At 45.6% G+C, this 20,720-nt stretch overlaps 1 protein-coding gene across 3 annotated transcripts in view; it reads right to left on the bottom strand.

Moving 5' to 3' along the window:
• Positions 1 to 1,053: 1,053 nt before the first annotated feature.
• Positions 1,054 to 20,720, bottom strand: part of utrn (utrophin) — a 54,909-nt gene continuing 35,242 nt past the window's right edge. The window contains exons 57-80 of one of the 3 annotated variants that reach the window (XM_085938475.1): positions 18,884 to 19,056; positions 18,230 to 18,386; positions 14,850 to 14,979; positions 14,201 to 14,469; positions 13,987 to 14,133; positions 13,836 to 13,914; positions 13,213 to 13,273; positions 11,647 to 11,708; positions 11,471 to 11,545; positions 10,249 to 10,450; positions 10,099 to 10,184; positions 9,877 to 10,034; positions 8,621 to 8,787; positions 7,677 to 7,788; positions 7,033 to 7,169; positions 6,431 to 6,469; positions 5,987 to 6,052; positions 5,237 to 5,302; positions 4,067 to 4,228; positions 3,773 to 4,007; positions 2,898 to 2,976; positions 2,701 to 2,784; positions 2,152 to 2,177; positions 1,054 to 2,072 (exon numbers count right to left, since the gene is read on the bottom strand). In XM_085938475.1, coding sequence (XP_085794601.1) covers positions 2,064 to 2,072; positions 2,152 to 2,177; positions 2,701 to 2,784; positions 2,898 to 2,976; positions 3,773 to 4,007; positions 4,067 to 4,228; positions 5,237 to 5,302; positions 5,987 to 6,052; positions 6,431 to 6,469; positions 7,033 to 7,169; positions 7,677 to 7,788; positions 8,621 to 8,787; positions 9,877 to 10,034; positions 10,099 to 10,184; positions 10,249 to 10,450; positions 11,471 to 11,545; positions 11,647 to 11,708; positions 13,213 to 13,273; positions 13,836 to 13,914; positions 13,987 to 14,133; positions 14,201 to 14,469; positions 14,850 to 14,979; positions 18,230 to 18,386; positions 18,884 to 19,056 — 2,781 coding nt within the window. In that variant the 3' untranslated portion in view covers positions 1,054 to 2,063. The remainder of the gene's footprint in view (positions 2,073 to 2,151; positions 2,178 to 2,700; positions 2,785 to 2,897; positions 2,977 to 3,772; positions 4,008 to 4,066; positions 4,229 to 5,236; positions 5,303 to 5,986; positions 6,053 to 6,430; positions 6,470 to 7,032; positions 7,170 to 7,676; positions 7,789 to 8,620; positions 8,788 to 9,876; positions 10,035 to 10,098; positions 10,185 to 10,248; positions 10,451 to 11,470; positions 11,546 to 11,646; positions 11,709 to 13,212; positions 13,274 to 13,835; positions 13,915 to 13,986; positions 14,134 to 14,200; positions 14,470 to 14,849; positions 14,980 to 18,229; positions 18,387 to 18,883; positions 19,057 to 20,720) is intronic. The other 2 variants (XM_085938476.1, XM_085938477.1) reach the window with 2 other exon arrangements.

Genomic DNA, 20,720 nt, shown 5'->3' with positions numbered 1-20,720 from the left:
ATAGCACGATAGGGACGTAAGCGCAACATTGCTTTGCCTCTGGCTGAAGCTTTCTCATGAATAGCAAATACACTGTCTATTGTTATGGACTCGTACATGCATACATCAGCAAGTAAATGGAATCGCAATCACTCTCAGCACGGTCAATATCAATTTCATCCAACAAAGGTGCACTTTCATATTTTCCAGCCAAATATTTCGGCGAAATTGACGTGTTTAATTAAAGGCCGCTCTTTTTTTGCGTTTATAAGAGCTTTGGGTGGGATTCCGATAAATAGCTCCGAGCGAAAAGGTCTGCGCAGTAATCAAAGTGTTGACTTGTATTTGCTCCCAGCTCACACACATAACAATTTCATTTTGTCCGCTTTCATTAGCGGTTGGCCCTAAGCCTGCATTTTTTTTCTCTCTCTTCCTAATGCACACTTGCCATGTTTGTTTGAACAATAAAAATGATACATGCTGTTTATGAGCGCATTTTAAAGGTGCCGCAGGCTACGATAAAAGATGGACATTAGTAAGATCGTGAAAATGAAGTGAAGTCCACTACGTGTAAAAATCTTATTGCATTTCAATTTAATGCGCACCGAGGTCCTAACTGGCTGTATTGCCTATAACGTAATTTACTGATTTTTTTTTTTTGACAACTTTTAAATTTCTCATTGAAACCGATAACTAGAACTCTATAATAATGTTTTTTTCGTTTATTTTCTGGGGACAGAAAATAATATAGTAAACAAAGCACACGCAACACGTAGCTTGGCAACCAGCGCGTGGCTAAAGTTGCGCTCCCTAAAACAAACAATTGCAAGTTTCCCATCAAAGCGTCTTACCGGCTGCTTGTCCGGTGTTTGTAGACGAATTTATTCTTTATGAAAGAAGACGGGAAGCGTCCATTTGCTTGCAACCGCAACTTCATATTTATTCCACCTGCGACATGTTAGTCGCAGGTGTGCGTCGTACTTCCGGTTTCTGCTGAGTCTTCCGCCATTTTTGTAGTTCTTTACCAGCACCCGTGAACCCTCACTTTGTTTATAAACAATAAACACAGGCGAGTCGTTATAAAATTTTTATTTGGAAATAAAACAATGTCACCATTTTACACACAATGTGGTCCATCTATTTTACATACCAAGGAAAGAGGAAGGGTGTTTTGGGCACAATTCTGTCATTGTATTTGTTAATAAAATAATCCCCCATTTGAAGCTATTGTCTACAAAGGGGAAGGATGAAATTGTAGTAGTGTTGTTAAGTCTCACAAGTCGTACATGACGCACCGTAGCATTAAAAGCGCAATCAAATCAAAGAACTCACACGCTTTGCTTCAGCAGGACCGAATATTGGGTACAGTAACAGTGACTCCAAACAAACAAACAAAATGGAACAACTTGAACTTTTCAACTGATACAGATACAGTGAGTCCAAACTAAAGTGTGTCCAAATGAAGCTGAGGTAGCAAGGCAATCATGGCTTTCCTCTTAATTGATCATTTTTAACTCTGCTCTCCAACCCCGCCCCCCACAGAAAAAAAAAATCTAAAGAAATCTTACAGTCTAATTGTCCAACATGTCTCTTTGTACACACTCGCTTGGCGTTGGTACGAGGAATGGCAAACTGTATAGGCACGAAGTTGATGAGAAAATGAATGATCACCTCTTCAACTTTGTATCCTCCCAAAATGTCGACTTGTGATATTTCAACCTTTCTACCGTTTCAGTATGGCCCTAATACTCGGTTGTACTTAAAACAAAAGAATTCTGAAGGTCCCATAAGTTGGCTGGAGAAGACAAAAGCAGTGGAATGACAAAAGGAAAAGAAACAGATTGACAGTGCACCCAATCCATTCCAAAAGCACCTCTGGAGAACAAAAACATCATTTCAAAGAAAGCAAAAAAAAAAAAAAGTGGGGTGGGGGCAGAATATATAATACAAAGCTCGAGGGTTAAACGCGGATATCATGTCGAGTCGGTGACACTTTTTGCATAGTAGACGACGAGGTTGGATGAAGTGGTTAAGTTGTTATCTCCCGGGCTTCTTTGGGATCATCCGTTGGTCATGTCATGTGGTCACATCACCTGATAGAAAGAAAACCAACTATTAGCTGCTATTCACTTCCTACCCATAAATGAAAAGAGGTGGCGAAGGTCATCTTACCTGCGGTCTGGACGAGTGACTCGAGGCTGTGGGAGAAAGACAAAGACACAATCTAGTCCTGTTTTTTAAAAACAAAATAAAGAAATAAAAAGAACCACAGAGTACCGTTGTAGTCGCTATAACTCAATATCATTTGGATTATTACTTTTTTTTTTTTTATGAGAGCAATATGTTTTTAGTATTTGCGAGCGTCCATTAAGAGAGTTTAGAGGCCGATCGTAAAGACGCGGCGGCGGCTTTTCCGACAGTTGAATTTAAATGAAGACGTAATATACGCAGCGGCTACAAAATGTGCATCTTCATTTCTTCCTTGACTGAGATCTTAACTCACTTAAATTACGTGACGATTATGGTTACAATAGATTGTGATTTTTCATTTCGAGTCGATTTTTTTTTTTAGCTTTAATCCAATTTTCCTGTATCGAAACACAGAAACATGGCCGCCATCGCCACACTCGTTTGTCTTTTTTCCACGATAACTGTTCTACGTGGACGACGGATCGTCATCGCTAGGGGAGGAAGAGGATTTTTGGGAGAGGGGAAACTTACGACTGCATGCAGGGAAGGAGTTGTTAATCTGCTCCATGACATCAGCCAGATCAGAACTGCTGTTGGGCGGGTCCAGCAGCTCATCTGAACACACACACACACACACACGCATGCATAGAGTTGGTTTCCATTTCAAGCGGTGAGAAGAAAAGCGGTGCCTCGAGTGCTCCTCGAGGTGTTGCTGCTGAGTGCCTCACCTGAGTTCTCTCGAAGCGGTTCTCCATCTTGTGCGGCGGGAGAAGACGAAAGTCCATTTAGCCTCAAGTCCACCGCTGGCTGCGAGGGGGAAAACAAGAGAAAAAAAGAAAATGGACAAATAGAAGTGGTGAGAAGCAATCAAATGGGCACTCGCAGCAAATTGCTAAGGCTAGTTCACTTTTGGAGGACCCTGGAAAGGGCCAAATTGATCCTTAAATGGTCGCTCCATATCGCAAATGGCGGTCTTACGTTGTTTTGGTGTGATTCGGATTATTCAGAAACTCCTCTCTGAGCTCATCAGTGCGGCACGTGTTTATAACGCTTTGGGATTTTTCATTATATCTTTTTTTTGCTTTGATTTTATTCACAAAAATGATTGAACTGTACATTTTCCTTCACTATAATAGCCGCGGAACACGACCCGATGATAATATCCACTTTTTATGGCTGGCGGCGCACAACAATATGAGCAAAGTGTGTCATGGAAATGGCTGCGAACAGCTTTCCAGATGGCGCAAACAAGCAATTTAGACTTGGTGACATTTACAGCGCCATCCCAGACTCCCTTTAGCACTCAAAGCCAAATCAATGTTGCCAATATCCTCTTTTCTTCCTCTTCTTTCTCATCCGCCTTTGCCCGGCGGCGCTCAAAAAAGTCCAACTGCACACTCCTCTCACTTTCGCTACGGTCCGAGCTCGCTCGGATTAGACCGCAGGACTGTGACGCTAATAATAAAATGGCCGCTCTGATGAGAGTACAGGAGAAATTCTCCGCTTTATTAGGTACAACTGAACTTTGGATTGACGCTTTAGTCCAGGAGATTGCTCAGCCTTTTTTTTTTTCATCTCTAACCTTTCCCTGGCGTGACCTCACCTGATGCAGGAGTTGCCTGAGGCGATGGAGCTGCGACTCCAGCTGTTTGTTATGGTCCTCCAGGATGTGCATGCGGGCCTCCAGGCGGCTCTTGTGCTGCCGCAGAAGCTTCGCCTCGGCCAGGAGGTCGGCCTCGTCGGGCTGAGCGGCCGTGCCCTCCGACTGCCAGGGGGTGGCGGCGGGGGTCCCTCGCCGCTGCTGCTCCTTCAGCTGCTCGTACTCCCTCTGGAGGCTCCTGCGAGCGGAATCCTCCCGTGACACAACCGCGAGCTGCAAGAGCCTAGCGATCGCTACCTCTGCTCGTCCTCCAGGCGAGCGATGACCCGCTCCAGCTCGCCACGTTCTTCCCTCTCCACCGCTTGCAGGATCTGAGCGGGACTCTGAGGTTGACTGCGGGGCGAGCCCTCTCCTCCCAGCGTCTGGCAGTACTGAAGGATCAGCGTGTGCTCATCGTCCCTGAGGAAAAACAGAAGAAAAAAAAAATACATCATAATGTAACACAATTCTGGAATGCTAACTTGGAAAAGGGAAGCTTTGGAATTTCCGTTCAGACTGAGCTCGTAAGCTAACAAATGGATTAATAAAATAGATAGCGGCTTCTCTGTGTTACATGAAGGTATTTTGCCAGAGCTTTGCTTTAAGCTCCGTAAAGCCTGCATATACAGCCACACATTTATCCGGCTGATAAAATGATTTAGTGCAGGTGGACGAGGGCAGATGAGTGTACTTTTGGTCCCGTCTGTTTACACGGCGTATCTGATCTGACTCGAGTGCTGCCGTGTGTTTTTGTTTTCAGATTGACAATCCGATTCACAAACATGAAAAGATTTGGAAAAAGTCAATCCCCAAACGAGGTCACAAACTAATTGTCGAAGCTCTCCTTGTACGTAAGAGACGACATAGATTCACGACAGCATTACAAAATGGCCGACTGACTATGTGGGTGCTTATAAAGTGGATAGGAAAGGGAGGCAGCTAAAATTACAGTGCAGTGGGTGTTTTTGTTCAGCCTTTGTCATCATCATCATCTTCCTCGGCTCCTTGCCGCATATTTGTGCATGGGCGTCAGGTTTGTAAGAAGAAAACAAAAAAGAGAGGGAGTAGGAGTGGGTCTAATGTGTTGGTCACACATTGGAATCTATCTTGCAATGTTTTTGTTTTTCCTCTCTATTGTTTTGTTTTTCAGCTTTTGAGGCGGTGGGGGGGGGGGGGGGGTCGTGCTGATCAAAGCATTCGAGGTCACGTGGCGGTGAAGTGGCGTCGGGATGCGCTCGCCGCAGCAGGGAACCCTCGCAACACGGAGGAGGAGGAGGACGATGAAGATGACGTTCTACTCGGTTCAAAGGGTTTGCCTGACTTACTTCACGCTGCTGTAAATTCTGATGAAATACAATACTCATCAAATGGAAAATATACTAAAAAAAAATAAAAAAAATGACCGCACTCCAGAAAATGGTGACTTACATGCTTCCCGTGGCCGAGCTGCTGTCCGTCGGCAGCGATCCGTTGGACCTCTCCATCTGCGCCAACCTGAGGGACAAACGGCATCACTCAACATTTGCGCTGGGAAATGACGGAAGCAGAAATGCGCAGCGCTGATTTGAAGTCGATGTTTCCGTAGACCTGGAAGCCCCCTTGAGCTGTTTATGAAACTGTATTTCCGACTGCCTTGAATTCCAAAGTCGTTTGATGCGGAACCTTTCCAATTCCGAGGGTCGTTTCCTGACAAATATCTAGCAGCTCAATCTAATAGGAGCATGCGGGCTCCTGAGGGGAAGCACTAATGAGCTTGTTTTTGCCCAACAGAAGCGTGTAATTACTCAGTCACAGCCACAATTTCTTCTTTGCAATGAAAAGTAACATTGGGTAGAAAATGAGTCGACCAAGAGCGAAGCGGCAATATTTCTTCCGCTAACTGTCATCAAGAGTCGCCTAGTTTATTCTAGAGGCCGCCGGTGTCTCACTTTTACGAAATGTAAATCTGCTTGAAAGACAAAAATATTATCATTTGTGTGTGGCAGACACTTCTGGTAAATTTTCATTTCAAAGAGACCACTCGATAAATGCTGCAGGTGTTCCACAAGGCTCCTTTCTAAGTACATACTTTTTCATTATGCACCACATCGGACGAGAATGCCATTTTAAGCCAAGGACACTTTGCGTACTGCTTGATGGAATTGCTCAAACATTGACGGGCAGGGTGGGGGGGGATACCTGCTGGCGTACTGCTCTATCCTGGAATGGGTGTCATCATGGGACAAGTGAGGTGACTGGGACAGCCTGGAGACGAACGACGTAATGGAGATGAATGAGTTTGGGCGAGCGACCAAAACCTCGTTAAAAGGATTCACAGGCACACACGCGCACATACGCAGGCACGCGTAACACAACGTCGTCCCGGAAAGAGGAATGAGGGAACGGCGATGATCTACGAGGAGAACGGCGGGCTGTCGACAGCCGCCGCTCGGAATGCTTTAGGGAAGGGAAGTGAGCAGACGTGTCGGCGTCACGTGCACAGCCAGTGTGGATGAGTCAGGCAGGCCAAGCAACATGCAATTCAGGCACGGCTTTAGTTCAGGTGAGGCGAGGTCGAACGACGTTAGCGAATTATTCAAAATAAATAGAAGGACATTCCGGTGCTCGGTCGTGGATACTCACTCGTACTGCTCCGGACACATGCTGATGAGGGTGACGGGACTGTAAGAGTGGGGAGGGAGGGAGGGAGAGGGTTGAGGGACACCACAAAACACGTCCGGGTCAAATTCACTCAATGTGGGTCACAAAAAACACAACAAGTGAGGGAGTAACATTGAAGGATGTCATCCAGTGGAATCTTTTCATCCCTAAAAGATGGAAAAATGTAAAAACCCTGCAGCAGTGTGGCTTTAGCATCACACGGTCTTAAAATTAATCTCGGTGGGTTGTTTGTTGTTCTTTCACACGTTGCTGCGCGAGGATGTTAATCAGCTTCCTACATTAAGGAGAGCTACAGCTGCAACAAACATTGCACCAAAGCATAATTAAGCAAAAACACGGGAGAGCAGGGGGGACGGGGGGGGTGAGCGAGGGCGAAGGAACACTCCTCATCCCGCTGGTGCACAGGTGTGTGAGGAGATGTGTTTGAAAAATTAAACATCTGGCATTGAACATGGGCCACGGTGGAACCTCAAAAAAAAGATGCTTGGCTTCCAAATTTGAAATGCGGTACTACTTTCCTAATAGGAAAGGCACATTTGTTGTGTTTATGAAAGATGCCTTACGTTTCCATATTGTCGCCCTCGAGGACAGTCTGCACGGGCAAGTAGCCCAGTCGTGGGTGCTTGGCAAAGTACTTCTTGGAGCGGAATTTGTTCTTCAGCACTTTGGTAAAATCTCGCATGTCCTCGCCCGACGTCGTCTAGTGGAGGCAGAGACGTCCGTTAGAGACCAAACACTTTCCAAACAACAGAGAAGCTCATCAGCGCAGCAGGAGGGAAGGCCAAGAAAAGGTGCTTTCAAGTCAATCGGCACAAAATGACACGCTCGCTCGCTCGTCTAGCCGCAGTCAATATTCGTCTCATTTGCAGAATTGGAAAAACAGATTAAAAGGATAAAAAAAAATAAAAAAAAATGAAAGAGCGCTAAATTAGAAAGAGACTGCGGATCGTTTTCACAGATGAACCTTTGATTACATTCTTTTCCCTGCATAGAAATTGCTTTGCCGGAGAAATAGAAGAAAAACCAGGATTATGTTTTTTTTTTCAGGGCAATTTGAATTTGACCAGGGTGTCGATGGAACGATAAACAAAATACAATTGAAGGTTTCATGACACCTCATTGAATAATTAGCAGTATTGATTGATTTATCCCAAGAAAGCCATGAAAGTATTTTAATAATATATATATTTTTTTGTGTGTGTCTCACCGGCGTGCAGTACTCCACCATGGGATAGTTGAGCTTGTGGCCCTTGGCGGTGCGTCCGGAGAAGAAGCAGCTCTGACACACGTCGTAATTGAAATGCTTCAGACTGCGATACCTGCACACACAAAAAAAAAGAAAGGAGTGGACAAAAAGTTGAGGCGTCATACAAAAATAATTCGACAAGCTGCAAGAAACATTTTGGAAAAATCCATTTTGCCAATCGTCTTCGTCATAAAACCTGCAACTCAGGCCCTGTTAAAAAGTCAAGGCTGGTGCAGCTCCCCCGGTGGCGACTGGCTTGCCGTACACCCCCACAATAACGGCCTCCTCAAAATTGCTGACGGAGTGACAGACGATTACCGCTCAAAACACAACACCTCCATCCTCGGTCAGCCGCGGCCAGAAAGCTATTTAGCGGCTTAAAAAAAGGGAGGGGGAAAAAAAAAAAAAAGACATAATAGCCGGAGTCCTTTATCTCTTTCCCCGGCGGGGTCTCGGGTGACGGATGAGCCCTCACAAGTCGTATATCACGGCGCTCAACTGCTCGCACGAGTCAGCGTTATGTCACCTTCACCGCATGCGCCTCAAGACGGCGGTTCCCTATTTGCACAATGGCATCACTTGTAGCATTGTTCAATAAAAAGAAATAAAAAAAATCAAAAACACAAAAGTGCACGTGTGCTATGAATTGTTGGCCAACATTTCTTTGTGAGGGTTCAAACCCGTGGAGGTTGAAATGCTATTTAGTGAGTGGTCTGGCATCTGCTGACATTTAGATGAATGCCCACCAGAGCAGTGCTGCCCTTTATGATTAACAGCGAGCATCAGCGTGTGTGCATGTCTGCCTTTCAACTACACACACACACACACACACACACACACACACTTAGAAGCTCCATTTAACAAAAAAGATCCGGGCGCCGGGGTCAATGCGAGACGCGGCGTACCTGAATCCCACAATGGGACACTCTTTGCAGATGTTGCACTTGGCTTGATGTTTGGCCGTCTCGGCGGCGGCCACTCGGTGCAGGACGGGGAGCCACACCATGGACTGAGGCTCCAGACGCATCCAGTCCACAAACTGCCTAGGTTCCAGTTCCACCTTACTGGTCGCCTAGGAGAAAGCAAACAGATGGAAACACTGCTTAAAGAATTTGCGATGGACCACCTGTCCGGTCTATGAAGACGAAAATCCGAGAAGGTTGTCAAAATAGTGTCGGGAACCTTTAAAAAAAAAAAACAACAACTTTCGAATACCGACAAAAGGGCAACAGAAGGTTGCCGTGCTTTTCAACTGACTGAATCGTCAAATTAGCCTCCATGCTCTTTCACAGGGCTCCATCTGAATTGGCCAAAGCAAAAAAATTTGGACCGGACTGCTGTAAAAAAATAAAATAAAATAAAAATAATAAGAAATCAAAGCTCAGTTTTTGCGCAATATCTTTTTGAACCGCATTTGCTGTGTTAAGTCCGAATGGTAGACTTATGATGTTTACAGATGAGCTACTGCGGCGTGAAGGTCGTGACCCCAATAAGACAGATGGATGCTTAAATGGAAGCCGCTGACAAAAGTAAGAGTCAAGAAGGCCAAATTTATAGCTGGGGCCATTCGTTCATCATGAGCTCGTTAAAGCAAATGGACTGGACGTCATTGACGGGACGGATGCAGGTGTCACGTAGCGGTTCTCATTTGCGAGTGTGTGTGTGTGTGTGTGTGTGAAAGCAAGTTTCAAGGAGCCAACTTATTTTGATGACTGAATGACTTATTCACGACTCCAGCACATCTGCCGCGCCAATCCGGGACGGTGCCAGCTGACGATTTATTTGTGCGTGTGAATCCAGAGGAAATAAAAAAAAATATAGCCTCACCCCAATTTAAATGCTCACTTCCCGGAAATGAAGCGTCGGCGGACGGAAGGAGCAGAGCGAGAGTGAGAAATGACCGCGCGATCCCCGAGGGGATAAAGACGTCGTTAAATGCCAGGAACATCCAGTGATAAAGCTTCAAAATTGATTCGCTGGCCGCCGTAAAGCAGCGGGGAGGACAGGCGGCGGGCTGACCGCAGGCCACGAAAGGCGTTGCGATCGCTCAGCGCCACTTCGATATTCAACTTTGACTTTGCGGCGGTCGCGCGGCGGAATAGAAATGAGTCGAGATGAAGATAGCCGTCTGCCATTTAAAAAAAAAAAAAAACGTCCTCACGTGCTGGAAGCAACTTCGCACGCTGGGCTCGATGTTGGACCCCCCGAAGGCGGCCACCTCTCCGAGCTGCTTGGGGATCTGGATGGCCTCGTGGAGCAGGAGACCGAGTTGCCGCTGGTCGCACGTTTCCCCCGCTGAAGCCGCTTGACTGAAAAGATCTGCGGAGGGACGGACGGACGTGTCGGAGTGGAACAAAAGATCAAGACACCTCGGTGAACTTACATTTGTATTTCTCCTCCAGGTGACCCTTGCAGAGAGACAGCAAGCCGATCTTCATCGACATGACGCGGATCTTTCCGCTGCGACCGCTTTCAGAGGAACACATCATCTAATCAACTTCTGATCCAAATCGGAAGGAGCGGAGAAACTTACGTGTCGTAGACATTGAGCAGCCAGTTGAGACACATGTCGACGCAGAGCGGCACGTTGACCAGGTCTTTGTGTTCCTGCTCCAGCCCGTCGTAGATGGACGTCAGGCAGTTGATAACGTCCGGGACTGACATCAGTTGGTTGTTGTTGGTCAGCTTGTGCTGAGAAAACGTGTTCTGGGCCACGCTCAGGTCCAAAAGATCCACTGCAGGAAGAAAACATGAATAAATCCCGTGTTCATACACGCATAGCTGAGAGTGAAAGAAGAGATGGAGCATTGTGATTCATTATTAATATGATGCAAATAAGCTTCCATAAATGTAATTTGGCGGTGACATATTCATCCATTATGCACATTTTTTTTTTTTTATAAAGCAAAGAAAAAAAACTTGAGTTGGGATATATTTATTTGACACCATGGAAGTTGTACTGTGTCGAGATAAAACACTCTGCAACAGGCGCTTTATGAAATATGCTTTGTTCTAGAACATAAGGAAAACAAAAAGCCCATTAAGCTGTCAGTCTACATTTATTCTCATTGTCATTTACGTCCATCTCGTCTTCACCGCTTATGGGACGCACTTTATATTGCTGTCTGCTACTTTTAGTCCACACACACATTAGCGAGCTCAAAGCCGCCCCCCCTGGCACAGACTTAACCCAATTAGATTTTTTTTTTTTCCTTGTATGCCTATCAGGCGCCTTTGTGCCCAAATGTGTCATTCAAACATGAACAGGAGCAGACATTCACAGAAAAAGAGGGAAAGACAATAAAACTATGCTGCTGCAAGCGTGTCCGACATCGCTGCTGGAATTGAAGAGCCTGCTTTTGAAAACAATCGGGCTAATGCACGCCCCCGCCACAAATAGCTACGCCAAACAAAACCCCAAAAAATGATGGGCTGGAATTATCGCAGCTCATTAGAGGCTCGGAGATAAGCTTGAACGCGCACCTGCATGGAGGAGTCGTTTTATGTTTTTTTGTAGAGAGACGACGGCTGGGTTGGCGGCCGTTACAACATTGTCCCTCGGGTGCCGGATTGTTTTGTCACTGTATGGTGTTTACTTATTCAATTACCTCCATTGTAACTTCCCTGTGTATATTTGCACCAGTCTATCTTTAGTCCAACAATGCTGTTACCAAAAAAATAATAATAATAATTCAACAGTACCCACTTAGAAGCTTTTGTGTGTGTGTGTGTGTGTGTGTGCGTGCATGACTTACAGCACAGCGCTTTCTGCAGTCGGCGGATCTTCATGGCGGTGCGGTAGGCAGAGAATCTCACGTTGTTCAAGTCAGCTAAAAGACAAAAAAAAGTCATTCAAATTTCTTGATCAAAAGCAGAATTTTGCCAATTAAAAGCATTGAAAGCAATAACAGCATTTTTTTTTTCTTCCTACCTAGCGACTGGTAGAGCTCAGTCATTTTTGGATGGTCCCAGCAGGTTGTTTGAGTCTGATGGCTAAAAACAACAAAAGAGGCCATAATTGATTGTCATATCACAAAAAGTGACCACCGCATATCCGACGTAAGAAAAAATACAAATAAAAAGGTGGCGGCATATAAATATGTTAACCTTAACAGAAAACCTCCGCATTGCTCCGCTTCCTACTTGTTTATTAGCCCATTAAGAATAAAATAGAGGCTAATAAATAAGCAGACTGCAGCGTGCAAGCTGCTTCTATTGCCGCTCATAATGACCAAGGCGCAACACACAACGGAGCGGGGCGGCGTTTCTTTCACCGCTTGCGTGCAAATCAGCAGCTCATGAATGACGCCGTCAGCTCACTAACTTTGACCATTATGCCATTTAGATCCTGGAGTTTGAGATACAACTGCAGAAAGAATTCAGTTGGGAGAACTTGTGGGAGCAATGAACTATGAACTTCATTTCTCTCCGTCCTATTCTTTATCCTCAGTAAGGATAAAGACTTTTATTTTGTCTTATACTGCCCTCAGGTGGTCAATGCGGGCACAGCAAAATGAGTAGCAAAATCGCCATGGAATTGATGTTAAATACAAAACATTCTTAATTATTTTTTATTCTATTTAATGATGTTTGCTACTGCAAGTTTAAGTATGTTTAAAAAATTGTAATTAAATTCGGGTTCAAATGGCAAGTGGTCCCGATGGGGCCTCTGTTGCTGCGTCAGGAGGCCACGTGAGGGGACGGAGAGAACCACTGGTGATGTTGACATTTGGTCTCCAAAGTCATTATTAAATGCCATCTCTCAGTAAGCATCAACAAATCAAATGAGGACACTGGAGGGGAAAAGCGCAGACTGCAGCAGGTAGATAAATTTGTTGGAGTCATGGGATTTTTTTATTTTTTTTAACACCAGGAATAAAATGAGTTCCATTTTGGGGGCATTTCATGTGACGCAGATAAATAATAGCAGCTACATCCTTTTTAATGGCCACTCACCTCAATCTCACACTGGCCAAACTGGTTGAAATGGAACATCAGGCACCAAATGAATTTGTATGGACGAGTTTAATCACTCCCCCCAAAAGTTCAATATGGCGCTCGCGGCAGGAGGCGGACATGACGCCGTTTTTAATCAGCCGCCCTTTTGTCAGGGCTGAGAAAAAAGCGGCTAAATATGAAAGCGGAAGGGGGGGGGGGGGGGTCGGGGGGGGCAAGATGTCAGCGCCATTCAAAAGGAGCCTGCGCGAGGAGATTCTCAATCAACCTTTTATGGACTCCAATTCTATCGGCTGGTAAATGCAAGAAAAGGAATTTGATTTACAATAGAGAAATAAATATATCCTGTGTGATTGAAGTTTTCACTTTTTTTTTTGTTTTTTTTAAAAGGCTTCCAAACTTTGCCAGTTTCAAATCGATCCAATTTCAATAGTTGAATGTAGGTTGTAAATGTAGGTCAGCTCTTCCGATGGGCCTTTCCGGATCTGACCGCCGACTATTTCGGGATTTAACGTCACACCGCATTTGTTTGGCCACTTACTTGATGTAATATGGAACTTTATTTTGAGAAACCGCCCGTTGCCAGGGGAGCTGCACGGACGCTACGGAGAGAAAAGAAAGATGACAGTGAGGGATTTGAGTCAAAAATACAAACGCTGTCTTGACAGACACCATTACCCCGAAGGATAAGACATACAAGTTTGACCTAAAATAACTTGTGTGAGAAAAAAAAAAACGCTACCATGCGTGAAATAGAGAGGAAGCAGGGAGGATGTCTTCCAGGCAGACGAAGGAAATGGAGAGAAAAAAAAAAAAAGGAGTGTATGAAATGAAATACGGGTGGCGAACTCGCATAACCGAGGCGACTAATGTGCAGAAAGGTCTCAAATATCCAAAGACTATTAGCGGTGAAAATGCGTGCTCGGCTGATTCCCGCCATCCCGCCTCTGTCACAAGTGCACGGAAGGATGAAAAGACGTAAAAAAGAGATTGGGGGATAAGAGCAGGGCTTTATTGATCCCAGAGGGAAAATTATGCTAGCAGTGTAATGAGAGCCAAAATTAGATGACAGACGGCAAAAATGGAAGGAGATCAAAATCGGTAGATGTTTAAATTGTCAAATGAAAATAAAACCTATGTCTTCCATACGCCGAGAGAACTCACTGGATAAGAAATGTTGCGAGGATGGGCCGAAGTCTCGGTGGGCTTCCCGGAGGAGCTTAAGTCTGTCCTCCACTGCCACCTGCAACAAAAGTCGTGCAGAAAAATGATGAGAAACTTTCTGGCTTTCAGATCAAATGGTGGCTCGTTGTACCTGGAGTAGCTTCCACCTCACGTTGAGCTGGTCCAGCTGTCTGGAGGCGGTGGAGGACAGCTGGATGTCCAGCTGAGCCAGTTCTGCCGAGAGCTCGTTTACCATCTGAACGTCCTGACGCAGGGGGCTGATCTCCTCTCGGAACGCCTAAAAGAATTTTTTGGGGATAATTCAAGGCTTTTTCATTTTTGGTTCCTCTCGACCGAGCGGCTACCGTGGTCTTGTCGACGTGGTCCTGCAGAGAGTCGATGAGGAGGTCGCCCACGGGCTGCCAGTCGGACTTGGCGTCCTCGGCCCGGGTCAGCCGCAGATCCAGCTGGTCCATGGAGCTCTGGAGTTCTTGCAAGCGCTCGAGGGCTCGCTCCACTTGAGTTTGCCAGCCACCCGCGTGACCCCTCAGACGCTCCCAGCGCTCCCTCACCTCGCCCGTCTGCTTACGGATGGCCCGGGCCAGGCCACGGGCCTTCTGTTCCGGGCTGAGCTCTGGAAGAAACGTCCCACGGATTTAACGTACATAACAATTATGACGCCGTCACTCCGCCGCATCCCGACGACTTTGATGAAGCGCTGTGCAAACGCTGTGATCTAAACTGGTCTTTTTATCAATTTCTAAAAGCAGACGATACTTTGATAGCGCCGTCAGCGATCACAGCCACGTCTGCCGAGGCTCTGAAGTCGCGCCACGCCCGAAATCGCACCCTCTTCGCCGACTTGAATTATTCACGGCGGAGGAGAATCGTTTGAAGGCGAATGCGGTGACTCGACAAAACGCGGATTATTTAAGAGCGGCGGCTTAACGACTTGATGCATTTTTAATTTCTCAGCATCGCCGGGAATGCCGACACCCCCACCGTGGTACCAACCTGTCTTAGGCTGCAGGTTCTTGCGCGGTTCTCCCGGACCTTCGATGGGCTGCTCAGCCAGAAACATGCGAGCTTGCTCCAAAGTGCTGATCACCAGCTGCTCACGTTCTTTCAGTTCTGACTGCAGCATCTAAAAAACAAAAATAGAGGATTTTGCCATTGTTTATTTTGGGAGTCTAATGAGAGGTGAGTGGAGGAGTTTAAAAAAAAAAAAAGCCATATACATGCAAAGTCATACACACTGCGGTGAGAATGGCGCCCCCTCGTGGACAAAAACAACACATCTCCAATTTTTATCCAATTACTGGAATAATCCATTCTAAAAAAAAACAAACCAATGACCTCTGACCTAGTGCTGACAACACGAGCGCCGATCGCTAATATATTAGCCGATCCGAGCTGAGATCCTGCAATGATTATCAGTCCAAGACAAGCTGATTAATGAGCTTCTTAACACATTCCTCCAGTAAATGTGACTCCGGTCTGCCCATCTGAACTCGGCCTGAACCACGGCCAGATTTCATCACATCACGAAGCGAAAGAGGCGTCCGCAATGAACTCGGCAGATGTTTACTTTACTTACGCTTTATGATGATGACCAACAAACTCCTGGGACGGCTAATTAAGCTCCCGCCGTGGTGCAATAGCATCGGGCCTTTTCTTTGCTTGTTTAAATGGTACAGAGGGTCCAAGTGGATATTTCAGCGAAGGGAGGAGGGAGGGGGGGCTGTTAAATTAGCCAAGTGATCTGGAGAATAAAGTGAATGGCTGGTTGGCCGGGCAGTCGAAGCCCTGCAGGAGCGATTATTAGAAAGTCGGCCAAGAGATCACATATCAAACTCATCCTTTAGAACCGGGCTTGGCAAACTACCCGTAGCCTGATCCGTTCTTTAATTGAACTAGCCAAACATTTACATGATCAAGAGTGCTGTATTTTTTTTTTGTTGCATTGAATTGAATAATTTGCATTCATTCGATATGAGCCGTTTAGTTGAGGAGGGGGGGTCAATATTTATTTAAGGGCCATATCGAATCGGACCGACATTAATCACAAAGGCTCGGCCACCCCGAGCGCTGGACGTACGAGCGTATGGCTTTCGTGATAACAATGATTGGACCCAATGAAGAACGCTCGCTTAACCTTTGCCACGATTCTCACAGCCAGACAGAAGCTGGGGAGAAAAAAAGGGAAGGGAGGGGCGGAGGGGGGGGGGGCTGTCGAATAGTGTAATTATTCTGGTTTTAATACACGCACGACCTCGGGGGACTTGATTGCCTATCGGGGTGTGTGATTGCTTTACGAGGAGGCCGTGTAAGTGTGAGACGCTGATGAAACGAGATGAGCTTACATGCTCGCGCCACTTTCGGCGTTTGGAATGGTAAACACGAGAAACGAGGTGGATTCAAAAACTCTCAAAAACTCGCCTCTCAAGATTAAAACTTTAGGAAGCTGTCGTTTTATTCTCCCCTGCCACTTTTAAATGTTGGTTCGATTTTTTTTGGGGAGCTGGTACTTCATGTAGCAAATGGCTCTCATGAATCAGTCTGGCATCGTAATTATCATAAATTTGAGTGGCTAATTATCAACTTTTTTCCTCTCAAACGTAATTATGACTTTTGGTGATGCTCAGGTCTGAAAGCAGCAGGTCAAGATGTTTTTTTTTTTTTTTTTTTCAAATGACCCATGAAAAGGCAATTGTTAGCCAGAGATAAGATGGGAGTCTAAAAACGGACAGCATAAAGCGGCGCTTTTAATGAGCCTGATAATGCCGACAGCCTTTTAGCGGCTAATTGAATGCGTGATGATGAATAATTGCCGTTATGGAAGATTTGAAAAGGGGGAAAAGAAAGTTTTCTCCTTCTGTTCAACTCTTACATGTTTAATTAGCCCAACTTTTTTCTGCTTTTCATCATTTCGGGTTCTGACTTCTTTCTTTTAATGACCGCCACATCCCGTTGCTCACCTTAAGTAGCTTAGCGCTTTTATCTCACAGGATCTGAGATAAATATAATTTGAGAAGAAAAAGAAAACAATTCTAAGAGCGAGTTCACTCTATTAAGAAAACAGCGATATAAAAAAGTCAATTTTGATAGCAAAGAGCGTGAAGAAAGACATAAAAGGGAGGGAAGATTGTGTTTTTCTCGTCGGCGCTGTGATTCGATTCAAGCGCCGCTTGAAAAGGCGGCGGCCTCTGCAAAACAACAAGCTTTTGTTTTTGATTGACGCCGTCGTCGTTATTAACGATGCTTGTCAGTGACTTACAACTGCGCCGTTCAATGAAGTCTGGATTTTCACCCAAAATGCGAGAGGACACAACTTTTGCTTCTTGCAAAACAATTTCGAAGCCCGTGTTTTTAGCACTGTATGACATCACAGCTAGCGTTAGTGGCTAACATAAAGCAGTTCCCTCATAATTATAAACCTTCAAGCTCTGCCATTATTTTTTGATAATATATCGACTTTAATATGATGTGGGCCAAAAGTGGTGTAATATTAACGACATAAATTTTAGGGCACAAGCCAGCATTTTTCCTAACGTGCTCTTGAATGTGACTGATGATTCTCTCACGATGTTAAGGTTAAGCAGGTACAAGAGCCAAGACATTTATTATTCTCTTCTAGAAACCGTCCTGCTCCAACCACCTTAAAAAAAAAAAATTTGGGCTACATCGTCACATGGGAGAACGGTCACGATATGACAGCTGATTCGATGCGCGCTAGCCGTGACGCGCGGCGGCGAGGCGTATAACCAATGTCAAGACTAGCGTGAGCTAAGCGAGGGTAGCGGCCGCTCTCCGCGGGCTGCCTCGTCCATCCCGATGCAATTAAACGTCAACAATATCCGGGCGCTTGTAAGAAATAATTACAACGGCCGACAGACACCAATGAAGACAAACTTACAAACGGGTCAATATTGATTACTTAAGACACGAGGAATGATGGCGTGGCGGGACGAGAGGTCGAAACGAACAATGATCCGGAGGATAAACTGGCGCGGTTGATTATTTAACCGCGACCAAATAAGTTTTATACGCCCGCCGGCTGCCGATTGCCTGCAATAAAAGTGTCGATTAATAACCAAGGACGCACAAAACATTCTGTTTATTTTGGTGGGGGAGCGCCGCAAAGCGCAATTCATCTTAACGGGACGTGCTTGACGACCGGCCTGATGATGAAAAATAACACCGGCGATTATCGCGCGGTGATTTACAAGCCCGCCATGTTTTTGTGGCTTTAGCAAACCGCTAAGCAGTGATGAAAACCACAGAATGGAGCATTCAGACATTTTTTTGGTCAATCTTGTTATTTTTTGGGGAGAAGCTATCGTTGAAATAATGCCAATCTTTTTGTGACCAGACCATAATATCTGCCAACATACCATGCAGTGGTTATGCTGCTCCAGCAAGGTGGGCACGTCTCCACCGACGGGCATCTGCTTGGCCAGCTCCTCGTCCTGCGTGCAGATCCACCTCCACAGCTCCTCCAGGAGACCCAGCAGACGGGACCAACGCTCGGCACTGGCTTCCAGGTGGGCTCTGCGTCCGTTTGGAAATATTTAGTCGCCAGTTTGCATGTTAAACAGAAAACAATGCGTCTTTGGTTTGACGCGTCTTGTTTTACGATCTCTTCAGAATGTTCCTGTCAACTTGAATTTGACCTAGGTTTTCTTCACAGCTCCTCATACTATGCTGACCGGGGTCTATCGGTGCCATCGGAAGTTTATGCACCTCTCAGCTCCCTCCGGAGGAATATATATATATATATTTCACCCCCGAGCGCAACGCTAGACATTCCGAATCCCAACGTGTGCAGTATCTGACAAACAACGCCCGCACACCGCATAAATATTTCACGGCCACGCGAGTGACGCTCGATAAAGAAAAAGAGCCATCTGTGTTGTCTTTTATGGACTGGGCTGGGTCTTTGGGGTCATATATTATGAAAAACACGCTAAGCGACGGGCTTGACATTTCCGGAATAGCATCAAGGAAAAAAAACGGGATAACGAGGCCGAAGCTCGTTTTGGACTGACCGAATGTTGGCCGATTTGGCCTTGAGGTCGCTCCAGCGTTGGTTCATGTCATCCAGCCTGTGTTGAAGGAACACGGCCTCCTCGGAGCTTCCCAGAGCTTTGACCATTTTCGACTTGTTGCCGTCCACGCTCTTGTAGATGTCATTGTGGGCGTCGATTTCCGCCTGGATGTCCTGCACGGACACAGAGAGTCACTTGAATGGAATGCAAAACGACAAAAATGGTGAATTCATTTTGCACAGGAGCCAGGTCGTATTTTATTTGAGTAGAATGCCCCCGGAGACCTTCTTTGACTGTGTCTCGCTTAACTTCAACTTAACCTCAACCTGGGTGCAAGTCCCTGAGCAACGTCTGCCTTTGCTCTTATCAGTGCTGCAGAAAATATCACGTTGTGTGTCGAGAACATTTTCACAACTTGTGCGACTATAGCGCAACAGTAGAGCCCTCGTTTATCATGAGGGAGAAGTTACAGAACCACCCGCGAGAGGGGAAACTGTTTACTCGCGAGTCTCGATTCAAAGTTTTATTATTTCCGGGGGGAAAAAAATAAAAGAAAAGAAAATCACTTAATTTGCAGTATCGTGGGGGCACAAATGAAGAATTGCGTAATTGCGGGGGTCTACTGTATTACATAAGTGCGCCACTGGGAGTGTATTAGCGCATAGCCGCGTCAAATGTTTTATTTTAGGATGAGTAAAATCGCTCCACTTTGGGACTCTCTCGCTTCTGTTGGAGCCATTTGAACACTAAATAAAGAAGCCCCAGTTAGCATATGGATGGCCTGCAGCAACTTGGTAATGACTGCGTTTTGTGTAATCATAAAATAAAACATTCACTAATGACAACAGCCACCCGGGGGCAGTGTAACGCACGGATGGATTTCCTGTAGGGTCGGTTACAGCTCCTCGGTACGGCAGTAATATTTGTTGTCGAACATGAAAACACTTCGATAAATAGAGCTAACAAAGGCACGGTGTTAAAAGCAGCTAAAGAGTACGTTTATGACACGCGTTAAATATTTGCCACGTCCACTCGATGACAGCGCGTCGACAAGATTCATGCGCTGCCGCCGAGCCAGCTGGACGTAACTCAAGTCATTACCCGAGTGCTTCCCTCTTTTTTTGAACTTAGGCACTTCTACGACTAATAAACACTATCAGCACACGCGCACACTCTGAAAACAGAAACTGTGTGGCCATTGGTTGAGCCTCCATTCATTTACAAAAGCTCCTTTTAGAATTCAAGTTAGCGAGTGAAAGACGGTCTGTGTTCAGACTCCAAACCAAATATTAGTCGGGAACTCGGCGCGCAACAAAAGGTTGTCTGTCTGCTGGTATGTCACGTTCTAGTCGTGGTTGATGGATGCTAATTAATTAGATTTAGCCATTTGGGGGTGCCCCGCAGCAAGATTATTAATTATGGAGAAATACCCGTGACCTGCTATGCATGCTTGGAATGACAAATAAATCCAAAGTAACTTTCTGCTTTTGTGTGTATGTGGTTAAAAAGCCGGAAGAAAAAATGTCATCTTTGGTCTTTAATTATATGCCACCAATGCGGAAAATGGCGTCTAAGTACAGGTAATTTCATGCAAAGGTCTCTCGGCACGCAAGCGCTCTTCATTATTTAATGGTTGCAATTACGATTGGAAGTGTACCCACGGTGAGGAAGCAAAGTAAAAAAAATAATTGGTGATTGCGCTGCCTTGAGGGCAAAGAAATCGGCTCGATAAATAAATACCTGTTCAAACTTTCCGAGTAGTTCGTGCAAACTGAAGTTTAAGCCAATCATATTGCGGCATGTGATTTGGCTCCTCCCACTCCTTCCAAGCCTCTCT

This window comes from Syngnathus leptorhynchus, chromosome 18 (assembly GCF_054491065.1).
Source record: "Syngnathus leptorhynchus isolate UIUO chromosome 18, UIUO_Slep, whole genome shotgun sequence".
NCBI classification, from domain to species: Eukaryota; Metazoa; Chordata; class Actinopteri; order Syngnathiformes; family Syngnathidae; genus Syngnathus; species Syngnathus leptorhynchus.
This window is presented reverse-complemented; position numbering and strand designations above follow the sequence as displayed.